The sequence below is a fragment of the Benincasa hispida genome, chromosome 3, assembly GCF_027475165.1.
Source record: "Benincasa hispida cultivar pf3 chromosome 3, pf3_genome.v1.1, whole genome shotgun sequence".
Lineage (NCBI taxonomy): Eukaryota > Viridiplantae > Streptophyta > Magnoliopsida > Cucurbitales > Cucurbitaceae > Benincasa > Benincasa hispida.
In genome coordinates this window covers 667,543-681,842 of record NC_143480.1, presented here as the reverse complement: position 1 = coordinate 681,842, position 14,300 = coordinate 667,543, and the positions used below count along the sequence as shown (strand labels likewise).

The following is a 14,300-nucleotide window of genomic DNA, read 5'->3' as shown; positions in this document are numbered from 1 at the left end:
TAGTCTCCAAGGTAGTGGTACAAACGATTTGACAGCTATATGATTGGACTTGGCTATAACAGGAGTCCGTATGATTGTTGTGTATATCACAACAAAGCTGATGATGATTTGATGATTTATCTACTTTTATATGTAGCTGATATGCTCATAGCTGCAAAGTCGAAGTCTGACATTCTAAAATTAAAGAATCTTCTTAGTGCTGAGTTTAATATGAAGGATTTGGGTGCTGCTAAAAAATTTTTGGGTATGGAGATTTATAGGGACAGAGATAAGAATAAGCTCTTCTTGTCGCAGAAGGGATATATTCAGAAAATATTGTCCAGGTTTGGTATGTCGTCAGCTAAGCCTATAGATACTCCTAGTGCTGTAAATGCTCGTTTGTCATCTATGCTTTCACCATAGTCTGAAGCTGAGAAGGAGTACATGTCTTGAGTTTCTTATGCTAGTGCAGTGGGAAGTTTGATGTATGCTATGGTCCGTACTAGGCCTGATCTTGCCCATGCTGTTAGTGTTGTCAGCAGGTTCATGGGTCAACCTATTCAGAATTCGTATTTAGCATATTTATTTATTTGTAATTATTTACGATTATGACCCTAGGATTTAGAGTAGTGTGCTATATAAACTCTTTACCCTAGGGGCGCCGTTTTTGATGTAATTTTCTGAAAACATTCTCTCTAATAATACTGTTCTCCCTCTGCTCATGGACGTAGCTAACACAACGTTATTGAACCACGTATATCTGTGTGTCGATCTTCTCTATCTCTACGTTCCTTTTTGTGTTCTTTAATTGTCGATTTCGTAACGATACTTAAAAAAATGGTTCTTTAAATTAGCCACTTTGTAAGATAGTAAAATAAGATAGGATATTTATATCTATTTATTTCTCACAAAATATTACAAATTATAATTTGAAAGTCATCACAGATAGTTACAAATGAACGAACTTATTTAACTTTTTCAGAACAAATTGGAGAGGCATAATTGAAATGCTTTAATTAAAAAGGCAATACAAATTAACAAACTATAATGCAATACATAATTTAGAAATTAAAAAAGAAGAAGAAGAAAACCAAAAGAAAAAAAAAGTTGAAATGCACTCAACCTTTTCAATTTGTATGCATGTTGTGGTTTTTTTAAATAATAGTTTTTGAATCTAAGCTTCCAAATTTATGTTTAATTAAAAATTAACCACATAAATATCCATTAAAAATAATTGTAGTACGTAGTTACAATTATAAAACAATAATTTTGCGTAGTGGTGATTATTAATGTCCACATTGATCATTTTCGTCCATGTAGTTGTATTATAATATATATATTAACTGAAAATTAAACACGTAACGAGAGTTTTTTCCCCCTAAAGTTAAGATAAATAATTGCCACATATTGTAGTTTTTCATAATTGTTAATTAAATTTAAATAAGTAATGATAGTTTTTTTTCCTCGTGAGCCTAATTAGAGAAGGGATGTAATGGGAATAATAGAGTTATCATTTGGACAAAATAGTTCAAAAATATTCTCTACTTTAGCCCCTTTTTAAAATAGTATGATATATTAACGTCATGATTGATATTTATGATATGTAGCATTTGGACCGCCAATTAAGTTTATTATTTTTATATTCACACACATATATATAAAGTATGCTACGAATTTTCTACACGTATATTTACGTAGTAATTTAATCCACAATACTTGATTTGCATTGCATATGAATAACTATTTTTTCTAAGATATACATATCTCTATGCATTTTTTATCATCACTTACACCGAAAAATAATTAAAATATTTCTAAAAATAAAAAAAAAAATTGTCACATGTTAAATTGTGATTAGATAATTTTGTGGAATGCACAAACATAGGTAATATCCGAAATGCATCAAGTATTCTTTTTAATATTAATATATACGCAAAACCAACCTGCTATGAAAATTAAACTATAAGTTATAACAGAGAGAGGAAGATCAAAACTTGTGTCATTAATTACTTGTAATAGAAGAGTAAATTATAGTTAAAATGAATATGACCAGACAAACTTTATAAGTTATATAACAGAGACAGAAAGTGGGTATAGTATAATACAGTCTGTAGGCCTGACATACACAATGAAAAAGCTCCATTTGGTAACAATATGCATATGCCATGTTAAATTATCTAATTATTTTTAGAGTAAATATGAAATTATATCCTTAAACTTTGGAGGTATATTAATTTAAACTCTAAATTAATAATTATATTATTTTAAATTCGGAAGGGTTTAAACCGATACAATCCTAAGTATGATTTGATATTTTCACTTATTTTTAATTTGTATATTCTGAAAAGAGGAGTGTATATTATAATATACACAGTATTTTAGGAAATTTGTACTGATAAATTATTGTTTGGTGAGATGAGAGAGAAACAAGATGTGACTTGGAAGCTGCTGCTTAATTTATGTATACATATATACATTATATATATATAGTTTTGAATGCCTGCTTAATTTGTATTGGAGATTAGGTTTTACGGATGTAACTTATACAGCAAGTAAAATAAATCATAGCAAAATTATTAATTAAAGGGTGAAGTGTGCTCGTGCAACCCGACTAACAGAATTTCACAATTCATTGAAGAAAAATAATAATAATAAAAAAAAACACTCTTTTCAAATTCCTTATCCAATGGGAATTAGAAATTTTTTGGTCGATCACATGGATGAACAATTTAAGTAAGGTATATTTTGCGGGTGTTAAAAAATCCCTGAAAAAATCGATCAACTCGATCCAACTCATGTAATTTGGGTTGGATTATCAACTCATTTGAATTAGATTAGGTTCAAATAAATGAAAATTTTATGGGTTGGATTGGTTCATGGCTTCACCTAATAAAACCCAAACCAACCCGAACCAACTCGAATTTATTATTAACTTTAAAATATATTTTTTTATTACATATAACACAATTATTTATACATACATTGATTTTAATTTTATTTAATTCCAATATTTTTTTAATAATTTATTATTCAACAACTCTTAAAATTTCTTTACACTTTAGAAACAAAATTTTCACTATATAAATTAAAATTGAGTTGTTAATCTTAATTCAATATATGAAAATAATAAAATAAGATTTTTACATATTTACATTGTGCTTCTTTTTAGAATAAAATTTTAAACAAATGACTCGATTAACCCGAACCAATCCAATCCAACTGAGTTCATTTTTTAACAAGGGTTATTTGGGTTGAAGAAATTTACTATAGGAACCATTAGATTAGGTCTAAAAAGTCTTTCAACTCAATTCAATCTAACCCATGAATATCTCTATTCAATAGTGCCTAGGCGAGGATTTATAACGCAATGGTTCTGAAAAGACATGTTTTAATTGGTTGGGTGTTGTGCTCCCCCCTTTTTTTTGGGATAATATTTTAAGATGTTTTTTTTTTTTTCTATTAAAAAAGAAAAACCCATGTTCACGTATTGGATTAAGTAACTGATATTAATTAAAATAGTTCTGAATTAAGAAGGATAAAAAAAACTTGATATATAGGAAGAAAATTGATGGTGAAGTTTGTTCCAAAATCCCAACTAGGTCACTTTCACATAATACATTAAATATTATTCATTATTATATATTCCAATTCATTAAATATTATTATATATTCATTAAATATTATTCATGGAAAAGAAAAACGTGAATGATATATATTCCAATTTGCTCAAGCAAATTCAGGATTAGGTAGAAGAGTTCATGAAAAATTCTTCATTGATATATACATATTAAATTACATGTTGATCCAAAAACTTAAGTTGATGGGTGAAGTCAAACTTGATATAATAACATTGTAGGAACTTGAACACAGGACTTTCTTAGACCACTTGATCTAATACCATCTTAAATCACCATTTTACATAAAAGTTTAAAATTAAACTTAATATAATATCTAACATGAGAGATTATGATAGAAAGAGTGAGGAATTAATTAAGATCGGTGAAAGAAATGGCTTTCTTAAATGAATGACGACTCAAAAGTTGAAATTTTGGATGAGGAAGGAATCATTTAACTATTTCCGATCACACAAACATATATATAATTTAGGTACAAGTAAACTGTATCCCTCTAAATTGTCCATAAATTAATTAATATTAATATATCACGAAATATAACTTTTATGAATTAATAATATAATATAATACAAATTGATTAAAGTAGGGTTAAAATATTAAGGTTCTTAATGTCATGTCATCCGTGCAGCTGCAAGTATATATAAAGGAGGAGAAGAAGAGGGAGAGAGAGAGAATAATTAATAAGGTGGTAAGTAAGGTTTATTATTAAATGATTGATGTGAGATGAAGAGAAGAGGTAATGTATAATTAATTAAGGAGGAGAGATCATATACAGTTGATAATGATGGTGAAGAAGGTGAAGAGAGGATTGTGGTCTCCTGAAGAAGACGAGAAGTTGATAAAGTGTATGAAGAGGATGTTGAGTAGTGATGGGGCGCATTGTTGGAGCCGCGTGCCTAAAATGGCGGGGCTAGATAGATGTGGGAAGAGTTGTAGGCTGAGGTGGATAAATTACTTGAGACCCGATCTGAAGAGGGGTTGTTTCAGTGCAGACGAAGAAAGGACCATCATCGACGTCCACCGCATCCTGGGCAACAGATGGGCCCAAATAGCCAAGCATCTTCCCGGCAGAACCGACAACGAGATTAAGAACTTTTGGAATTCCTCCATCAAGAAGAAGCTTCTTGCCCAAGGTCTTGATCCCACTACCCATAATCTCCTCCCAGCTGCATCATCTACTACTACTACTACTCTTGTTTATAATCATCAACTCCCACCAGTACCAATTATCATTCCCGAATCCTCTATTGTTAGTAATACTAACATCAATATCTACTATTCCTCCTCCAATAACAATACCTACGACTCTTCTGTTGCAGTGCCCATACCCATGAATAATTCTGAATTATCTGAACCTCATCATCATCTGGGTATGATCAATAATAATATTGGTCATTGCAGCGAGCGATTGTTGCAGAGGAATATATTGGAAGATGATGATAATGGTGTGGATATGCTTGCGGAATATCAGATAGATAGAGAAATTAATAATGTAGTGATGATGCAGCAGCTACAACATACCACGTGTCACACTGGTACTAGTGTTGCTGACTTCCCCGATTTCGATTTCTATTTTGAGGACTCGGCGCTGATGCCAAATATTCTCCCAAATCCCCTCCTCACTAATTACACTGCTTCGTCCAATCAATTTCAGTTTGCGTAGCTAGGTTGCTCACCTTTTACCTTCATTTATTATTCATTTAATTACCTTTGTCTATGTTGATTTCAGTCTCCTCATCTATTATATTATTTGCCTCACTTGTAATTAAGCATCTTCTTCCTTAATTTTGTATAATGTTTTCGTACCTAAACTTCTTCCTTCGATGCACCCATGCATGAATGTGGATGTGGTTAGACACCTTTGCTAAATTAAAAATGTATCCCATTCCAATCTCCTCTACCAATTTTCCATTTCAATATATATATATATATATATATATATATATATATATATATATAGGACAAAATGCATACTTGTGGATATCTCATACAATACTTATTTTTTACATTTCATCAAATCGTTTATGAAAAATTCTTTTTATTTCAATTTTGTCAGTAAAAATTATAATCTACCTGAGGAAACCTTTTCAACTTTTTTTTTTTTTTTTTTTAAAAAAATCTAATTAAATAATTTTGTATATTGCACTCAATCAAGCGAATTTTCAACACCTTCTAGATGTGTTTTAACTATCCGCAGGAAAATCATTGCCCAACCACTCTAACAAACTTTTCTTACAAGAATATGTCTCCTCCACAATCATTTATTCATAATACTTTTTTAAATTGTTTTAAATGGTAGAATTGTTGAAATTATTTTCAAATATAGTAAAATTCATTGTCTATCACTATAAACACCGATAGACATTTATCTATGTCAATAATGGACATTGATAAACACCAATAGACATTTATCTATATCAATGATAGACACTGATAGACAATGACATTTTGATATATTTATAAATAAGTTGACTCATTTTACTATATTTGAAAACAACTCTATGGACAAATATATTCCTAACAAATTGGTTCCTTGTAAAGTTGTTTATTAGAGATTAAATCACAAGTTTAGTATTTAATATTCTTTTTATGATCATAAATGTGTATAATATATTCATTGGACTATTTTTAAATATAGAAACATGAATCAAAATATTTACAAGTAATTACAAAACATCACAATCTATCTGCGATAGATCATGATAGACAGTAATAGACTACTATTTGTATCTATCTGTGTCATGATAAACACATATAGTAGTATATCATGGTCTATCACAAATATATTGTGATATTTGACTATTATTTGTAAATATCTTCGACAATTTTGTCATTTACAATAATTTTCTCATGAAGTATCAATTTTATATTTAAAATTGGAATTCTAAGTTAATTTTAATTTATGTTAGAAACACGACTTGGCAAATGCAATGTGACAACAAGAAAAAAAAACCATAAAATTGAGACATCATGAAATCAATTGATTTAACCACAAAGGACAAATAACTATTCTTTGCTTTGAGGATAGTTTTAAATATATACAAATACATAGCACATTTTGTTAATAACACGACTTGAGAAATGCAATGCAATGATTATGAATTAAAAAAAATGATTGAGACATTGATCTGACAAATTAAAAATGAAAAATCCGAATCATATGTCAATTCCAATTCATGTTTTTAAGTCGTGGAATCGGAAAAAGATGGATATTTATTGTATCAATTCATCTTTTATACATTAATTAGAAAAATATTTGCCTACACTTTGGGGTGTGCTACACCTATATCTGTACAGTCTAAGAAACTGTTGGGATAAAAAATTGTCATGTGACAAATTTTTGTATTTTTTTTAAAAAAAATCTTTTTTAATTTTCCTTGTATATATAAAAATATGGAGTATGAAATTAGGTGTAGCATCCATGATTTATAAAAGGAGAGACAGTAAACTAATGGCCAACTAGTAGAATCAAATATCTATGTATAATTGGTTAACAATAGGTATGTTTGTTGCTATTATTTTATTTATTTATTTTTTAGATCAACCCTACAACTTTTGGCGGTGAATATATACAGGCAAATAAAAGGTAAAAGTCAGAAAATGGTAAGCTCATACAAAACATTTATAATAGGTGTTTGACGTGCAAGTTTAGAATTTTAAGCATGAGAATGTTAAGTTCGAAGGTTTAAATTGAGATTTAGGTAGCCTGTATTTAAGTTGTAAATGTATGTTAAGTACAAATTGCAAAAACTACCCATACAATTTGGTGTAGTTGCAATTATACTCTCAAACTTTCTATTATAAAAATTAAGTTTTCAAATTTATACAAATATTAAAATTGTACCTTAGAAATTATAATAGTTGTATAAGTTTGAGGATTCAATTTAATTTGAAAGTCCAATTTCTACAATTATTATACGGAGGATCCAATTTAAACACAGGTAGAAATTTGAGGGCCTAGGTTTTACAATCGAAAGTTTTAGAAGAATTTATTATTATTATTATTATTATTATTAATTTTGCAATAGAGATTTGACTAAAATTAAATTATAATTTTATTTAGAAAATTTGCAGTGGGCTACAATTCAAGAATAGGATTTTGCAGCCATGTCTCCTACCTTTGAGATTTTGCATATATAGCAAAATTTTGACCTTTGATATTTAATGTTACGATGGTCTAAAATTGATCCATAACAAATTTCAATTTGGATCTGAAACATTGTTGATCTCTCTCTCTCTGAATTTCCCTCGACTCGAGCTTTGCTCGTAGAGACACTCTGCAACTGCGACTAGCGCGACCCATCATCATGTTCGTTTGAAGAAAGCCTCGAGTTAAATCCATCGATCTCTGTACAAAATTTTGTGCCCTAAGATGGTTGGGTCGCCGAAACTAGAATCTGATGGCATTATTTTGTAGAATAAGTCAATTCAAGGTCAATTCCCTTTCAGATCAATTGAAGAGATTACTTTCAAATCTCTCATACTGCTTCGAAACATGTAGTTTGGATATGTAGAGTGAATTGTTTCCTGTTGACCGACTGATTTTAGTGCCAATAATGTTAGGTTTTATGCTACTATATTCAGGCAGTGATTTTAATCCTTATCACGAGTAATGGCCCCCATTAGTTTTTGAATTTGAGTTAAATTATATGAAGCCTCGTGCAGGGGTACTTTTTTTTTTTTTTTTTTTTTTCTCTTTCTTTTATTTTTAATGGTTTCAAATTCTGTTATACTCTTCAAAATTTTATGTGTTGCACTTTCAACGCTTATATATTAAAATTTGGAATCCTTCTGCATGATCAGCAAGATGATATATAATAACCAAAGTGTATCATTAAGCTTATACATTTAATATCAAAGTGTAAAACTGTATCAATCACATCATTGATATATCTTAACTAATGTAGTTAACATTGAGTATATCTTTGATACACTATTTTATTGATATAGTTTACATTTGGTATATTGTTGATACACTTAATTAATTGATGTACTTGATATTGAGTATATCTTTGATATACTATTGTATTAATAAACTTTATTTTAATGATATACCTAAACTGAAGTATATCAATAGTATATTAGTTAAAAATTCAATTGATGTTATTTTAAATACATCAACAAGCTATCGTGCATCAATCAACAAACATATTAAAATTTTAAGTACATCAACAAACTATAAAATATCAATTAACAAGCTTTTCAAGTACATTACGCTTTCAAGCATCATATATGCATACTATATTAAAATATATCAATGGTGTATCGGTAATGAAGTGTATCAATAGTGTATATCAACATTCATTCAAAATTCAAGTATATTATTAAGACGATTACCTAACTAGCTGATAATGTAATGTATCAATTAAAAACTATATTTTCATAAAAGAAAAAAAAAAGAATTATGTGCTATATAAGGTATATAATTTTGATCCTTTATTAATGAATTACATCAAATACACGTTGGAAAACTAACGTGTTTTCCATTTTCACTAAATCCCTATATGCTTTGGGGGTATATAAGGTTTTTCAAACTTTTACTAATTCTGTTTGGACTAGGTTGGTGCTTTTTTGCTACATTTGCAAAAGAGAAAAAATATGGATTGCATATGCAGTATCAGATGTGTTTTGTTTTTTTTGTTTTTTTTGTTTTTTTTTTTGTTTTTTTGTTTTTTTGTTTTTTTTGTTTTTTTTGTGTTGTTGTTGTTAAATATGCAACTACCCCTTGTATTTACTTATTTTTTTTGTAGTAATTTGATCTTTTAATTTTAGTAGGTTTTGAAGTAAATTTCATAAACTATTGTCATTTTAATTAATTTGAAAATGATAGATTTTTTTAGGACTGTTTTCAAATATAGGAAGATGAATAAAATATTTACAAATAATAGCAAATATATCACAATTTATCTGTGATAGACCACGATAGGCAGCGATAGACTATTATCTGTGTCTAACATGATACAGATAGACACATATAGTAATCTATCGCGGTGTCACATATAGACAGTGATATTTTTTTATTAATTATAAATATTTTTTTTAGCAGTTTTATCATTTAAAATAATTTCATTTTTTTACTATAATATACTTACTTAAAACTGAAACTAGTATTTTAATCTAAAATTTAATTATTAAAAAATTATATATTTTTAATTAAATTACATTTTTAATTCCTAAAGTTTGAGGAATAAAAAAATTATATAGTTCTTTTTACAATAAAAAGAAAAAAAAAACCCATAAAGTTAGAGTTTCAATTTTTATTTAGTTGTTGAGTTGTTAAAATCCTACATTTTATGGCCCTGTTTGGTAATTGTTTGGTTTTTGGTTTTTAGTTTGTAGTGTTTGAAAATTTAATCTATTTGTCACATTTTTCTTACAATAGCTTGCTTGTTTCTTAAGTATAAAAGTTGAATTCTTAGCCAAATTTAAAAAACAAAAATAAGTTTTTAAAAACTAGGCTCTGATAACCATTTGGTTTTTTCTTTTTAGTTTTTGAAAATTAAAGCCTACAAACCTCACTTCCATTCATTGGATTCCAAGTTTTGTTGGCTACATTTTAGGAGTGTTTTCAAAACCTGCCCAAATTTTGAAAACTGAAAAAGTAGTCTTTTAAAAACTTGTTTTTGTTTTTGAATTTTGATTAAGAATTCGACTCTTTTGCTTAAGAAAGATAGAAATCATGATAACAAATTGATAGAAGATAAGTCTAATTTTCAAAAACTCAAAATAAAAAATGAAATAATGATTACCAAACGAAGCTAACTTTTTTTAGGTTTAAAAATTTAGTTTGGTTTTTGAAAACATGTACGACAAGAAAATATGATCTTTGGAGACAAAGAAAAATGTCACTAATGCTTATATTTCGTCACAGATGACCTTTAGAGACGAAAAAATAATTGTCACACGGAACGTCGGTGAATCCTAGTCACTAAAGACTTTTTACAGCGAATTTATACATTCGTTGCACATTGTGAGACAGATTTACACATTCATTGCTTCCTGCAACTATAGTAAAAATGTCGCAATCTGCAAAGCAGGACGTGAAAATCGCATTATGTAACGTTTATTTTAACATCACAAGTTGCAACTAAATGTTAAAACGTCACATAGGATGCAAGAATAACTTTGTAACACTTTTGTCGTTTCGTTGCAGTGGTCAATGTGGGAATTTTTGTTTTCATTGCAATATATATATTTTTTAAAAAAAGAAAAACCTGATTCTTTTAAGATTTTTTTTTTAGATTTGTCTTTGAATGAAACAAATAAAATTATATAGTAAAACATTATACACATGCTATTCTTCGATATTAATTTAAGAAAGCCAAACTTCAAAGTTTACAAAATAAGGTTGCCACACATGTATGTTCACAAAAAATCTTAAAGGTTACCAACCTAAAACCAAAGTACATGTGTTAGAACTTTGTACAGAGTTTCAAAACACACAATACCTTACAAACTAAGATGTGTACACAAAAAATTTCACCAAAATATTTATCCATCCCAAAAAGGTGTGTGATGACAACCTTGATTCATTGTTGTGTGCCAAAAAATTTTTGGGGATAAATTTATCTGTTGAAATTTATATGCGTTGATGGTCATGTGATGAACATGCGATGATTTGAAGAGTATGCGATAATTGTGTATGCGATGTCCATGCATTCTTGTCACAAGTTTTCTTACTCTCTCGCCAAGTATAACATGATCGCAAGTTTCTCGAGATGATCCAAGGTGGGGACTTGCAACTAAAAGATGAATGTAAAGTAATGTGTTTGAGGCGGAGAATAAAAATAAAAAGAAAGAAGTTGACTAACTATGCGCTACTCCTACTCCTCGCTAAACAAACTGAACAATTGAAGTTTGACTATGAGAGTCGGTAGAGATGTGGCAACTGTTAACGCGTAATAAGATGTATGGAGAAATAGCGTTGGGGGGAAAGATATCACCAAGTCCTTAAGTTTGGTCGCAAGGGTAATCCTAGCTCGCCACACTCGCACATCACACACCGCTCGGTGGTCAGCCACATGCTTTATATCTCTATAACGCATAGTTGTGTTGAGCATAAGATTATTCCTATCTCTAGGAACACTGCTTACTTTTCTTAGTGAGTTCCACAACTACTTACCCTCTCGGGCAGTTGGTTATAGCTATTTGATCATAGACAAGTACTGCGATAGTGTCGTACTAAGCAAACAAGATTGGCTCACTATACTCGTGCGTCGTACACCTCTTAGTGGTCCGCTACATGCGTCATATCTCTATGACGCATGATTGATACGCGATGATTCTTGTAATGAGATTGAAAGAAAAATATAATAAAGTAGAAGAAGATGATAAAAATGATATTGAAGGAACTAAGGACATGCATTGATTACAAAGTGTATTAATGTCTTAAGCCAAAATGTAATACAATACAGAGGTGAGAAGAGAGGTGGAAAGCTAGATGTAGTCAATCTCTTGCTTCCATCATATGTAAACCTCTGCTCAAATCGCTTTTACCGCATCTCTGAACAATTTTGTCTTTAGCTTTTTGGCAAGGACCTTTGCCACTCTCTAAATTTGGGGGTGGGATCGGTTCAAGAAGATACGTTCAATATAAACATTGCGATAACGTTTAAAAAAAGTGATCATAATAAAAACTCCGTTGTTAGCGCAAAGGGGAAAACACATGCTGATAAGAGTTTAGTTATGCAAGGTACCTACCCATAGTTGGATACTTCGCATGACACCCATGTAGGTAAGCCAAAACGAAAGTAGGTGACCAAAATCAATGCATAATAATAACTCCTCTGTTTGGCGCAAATTAAATTTAGCTAAGATAAGAGTTAAGTTGAATATGGTACGCAACCAAAGTTAGATGCCTGCATGATACCCGTGGGGGTAAGCCAAAACGAAAAGCGTAGCCAGGTTCAATGCCTTAATCTAATAATAAGTCGCGAGCTCCGAATCATTTTGAAGGATAGCATTGTAAAAAGCTAAAAACGAAGTTGTCTATGATGAATAAAAAGATTTGAGTGAAGGCTTGCCGGAATTAAACTTAGGAAATATTTCTTAGAAGAAGTGGCTAAGCTTGAGGGGAGTGCGACTGCCAAGGCTCCAAGTGCAAGTGAATTATATTATGAGAAGCTGGACAACGCAGAGGAAAAGTCAGAGGGCAAGTTTTGAGTTTTCTTAGTATAAGATATGCTTGAGGAAAAACATGATTCTAAATTTGGGGGTGTGATAGCTTGTAGAAATACAAGCTATTGTAGCTTTTTACTTATAATTATGAGGGTTGATGAGCAGAACATGCGTTGATATTGCTAAAAATTCATGTGAAATAATGAACTTGCGTTGATCTGTACTAAAAATCCCCGCTAACCCCATATCATGTGTCATCTTGCATCAAAATATCTATTTTATAATTATCGCAGGAGGCGACCGCATACGTTGATCTCAACGAAGAAAAGTTGGTCGCATACGTTGCCCCAACTACAGAGTGATAGCCATGATAGAAGTATGACCGCAAATATTGGGTGGAATGCGTTGATCCTTCAGAAGAAACGAATGTGAATGCATACCTCGAGATGTCTGAGCTACTCAGCAGACCTTCTGAAAAGCGGTCAGACCATGATGTAGCACTGACATTCTCACTTACTGCGTCAGTAATGGCGATGATTTGGAGCGGGATTATCAAAGTTATTAGTGTTTGACTCTATAAATAGAGCCTTGGAGTCTCAGATCAAACATCCGTGACTTCTGCCTTGGGCAGATTCTTGTGATCACAGACAAGAGCATGAGCAAAAATTTCTTTGAGACTTCTTCATTTCCACAACTTCCTCCGATTGATGACCGGAGCTTCGTCGGAGATAGAGCTCGAGAGAGACTACTCCACCACCCATCCATTACACCACCAGCAGCCTTGACATACATCTGATGGAAGTAAGAGATTGCCTACATCTAGCTTTCCACCTCTTTTCTTACCTCTGTATTGCATAATATTTTGGCTTAAGACATTAATACACTTATGCATCTCTTTAATTCCTTCAATATCATTTTCATTATCTTCTTCTACTTTATCATCTTTTTCTTTCACCCCTATGAGCTAAGTGTAGATTACAAGGTTATCACATACTCAATCATGCGTCATAGAGATATAATGCATGTAGCGGACCATCGAGAGGTGTGTGACACGCGAGTATAGTGATTCAATCCTGTTTGCTTAGTGCGAGATTATCACAGTGCTTGTCTAAGATCGAGTAGCTATAACTAGCTGTTCGAGAGGGTAAGTAGTTTTGGAACTCACTAAGCAAAGTAAGAAATGTTCCTAGAGATAAGAATAACCTTATGCTCAACGCAACATCAATCATGCATTATAGAGATATAATGTATGTGGCTGACCATCAAGAGGTATGCGATGTGCGAATGTGGCAAGCTGGGATTATCCTTGCGGCAAAACTTAAGGACTTGGTGAAATTTCCTCCCCAACCCTACTCTTCCATATATCTTATTACACGTTAACAGTTGTCGCATCTCTATCAATTCTCATAATCAAACTTTAATTGTTCAGTCTATTTAGCTAAGAGTAGAAGTAGCACATAGTTAATCAATTTCTTTCTTTTTATCTTTATTCTCCGCTTCAAACACATTACTTTTCATTCATCTTTTAGTTGCAAGTTCCCATGTTCAACCTCGAATCATCCCGAGAAA

At 30.8% G+C, this 14,300-nt stretch overlaps 1 protein-coding gene across 1 annotated transcript; it reads left to right on the top strand.

Annotated features, from left to right (window-relative positions):
• Nucleotides 1–4,237: 4,237 nt before the first annotated feature.
• On the top strand, nt 4,238–5,507 carry LOC120069791 (uncharacterized). Its single transcript, XM_039021605.2, has one exon. It carries the CDS (start codon nt 4,396–4,398, stop codon nt 5,275–5,277), a length of 882 nt encoding a protein of 293 aa, XP_038877533.1. The 5' UTR covers nt 4,238–4,395; the 3' UTR covers nt 5,278–5,507.
• Nucleotides 5,508–14,300: the final 8,793 nt, after the last annotated feature.

Coding starts and splice junctions, on each gene's coding strand:
- LOC120069791 (XM_039021605.2), top strand. CDS start 4,396: ATGATGGTGAAGAAGGTGAAGAGAGGATTGTGGTCTCCTGAAGAAGAC.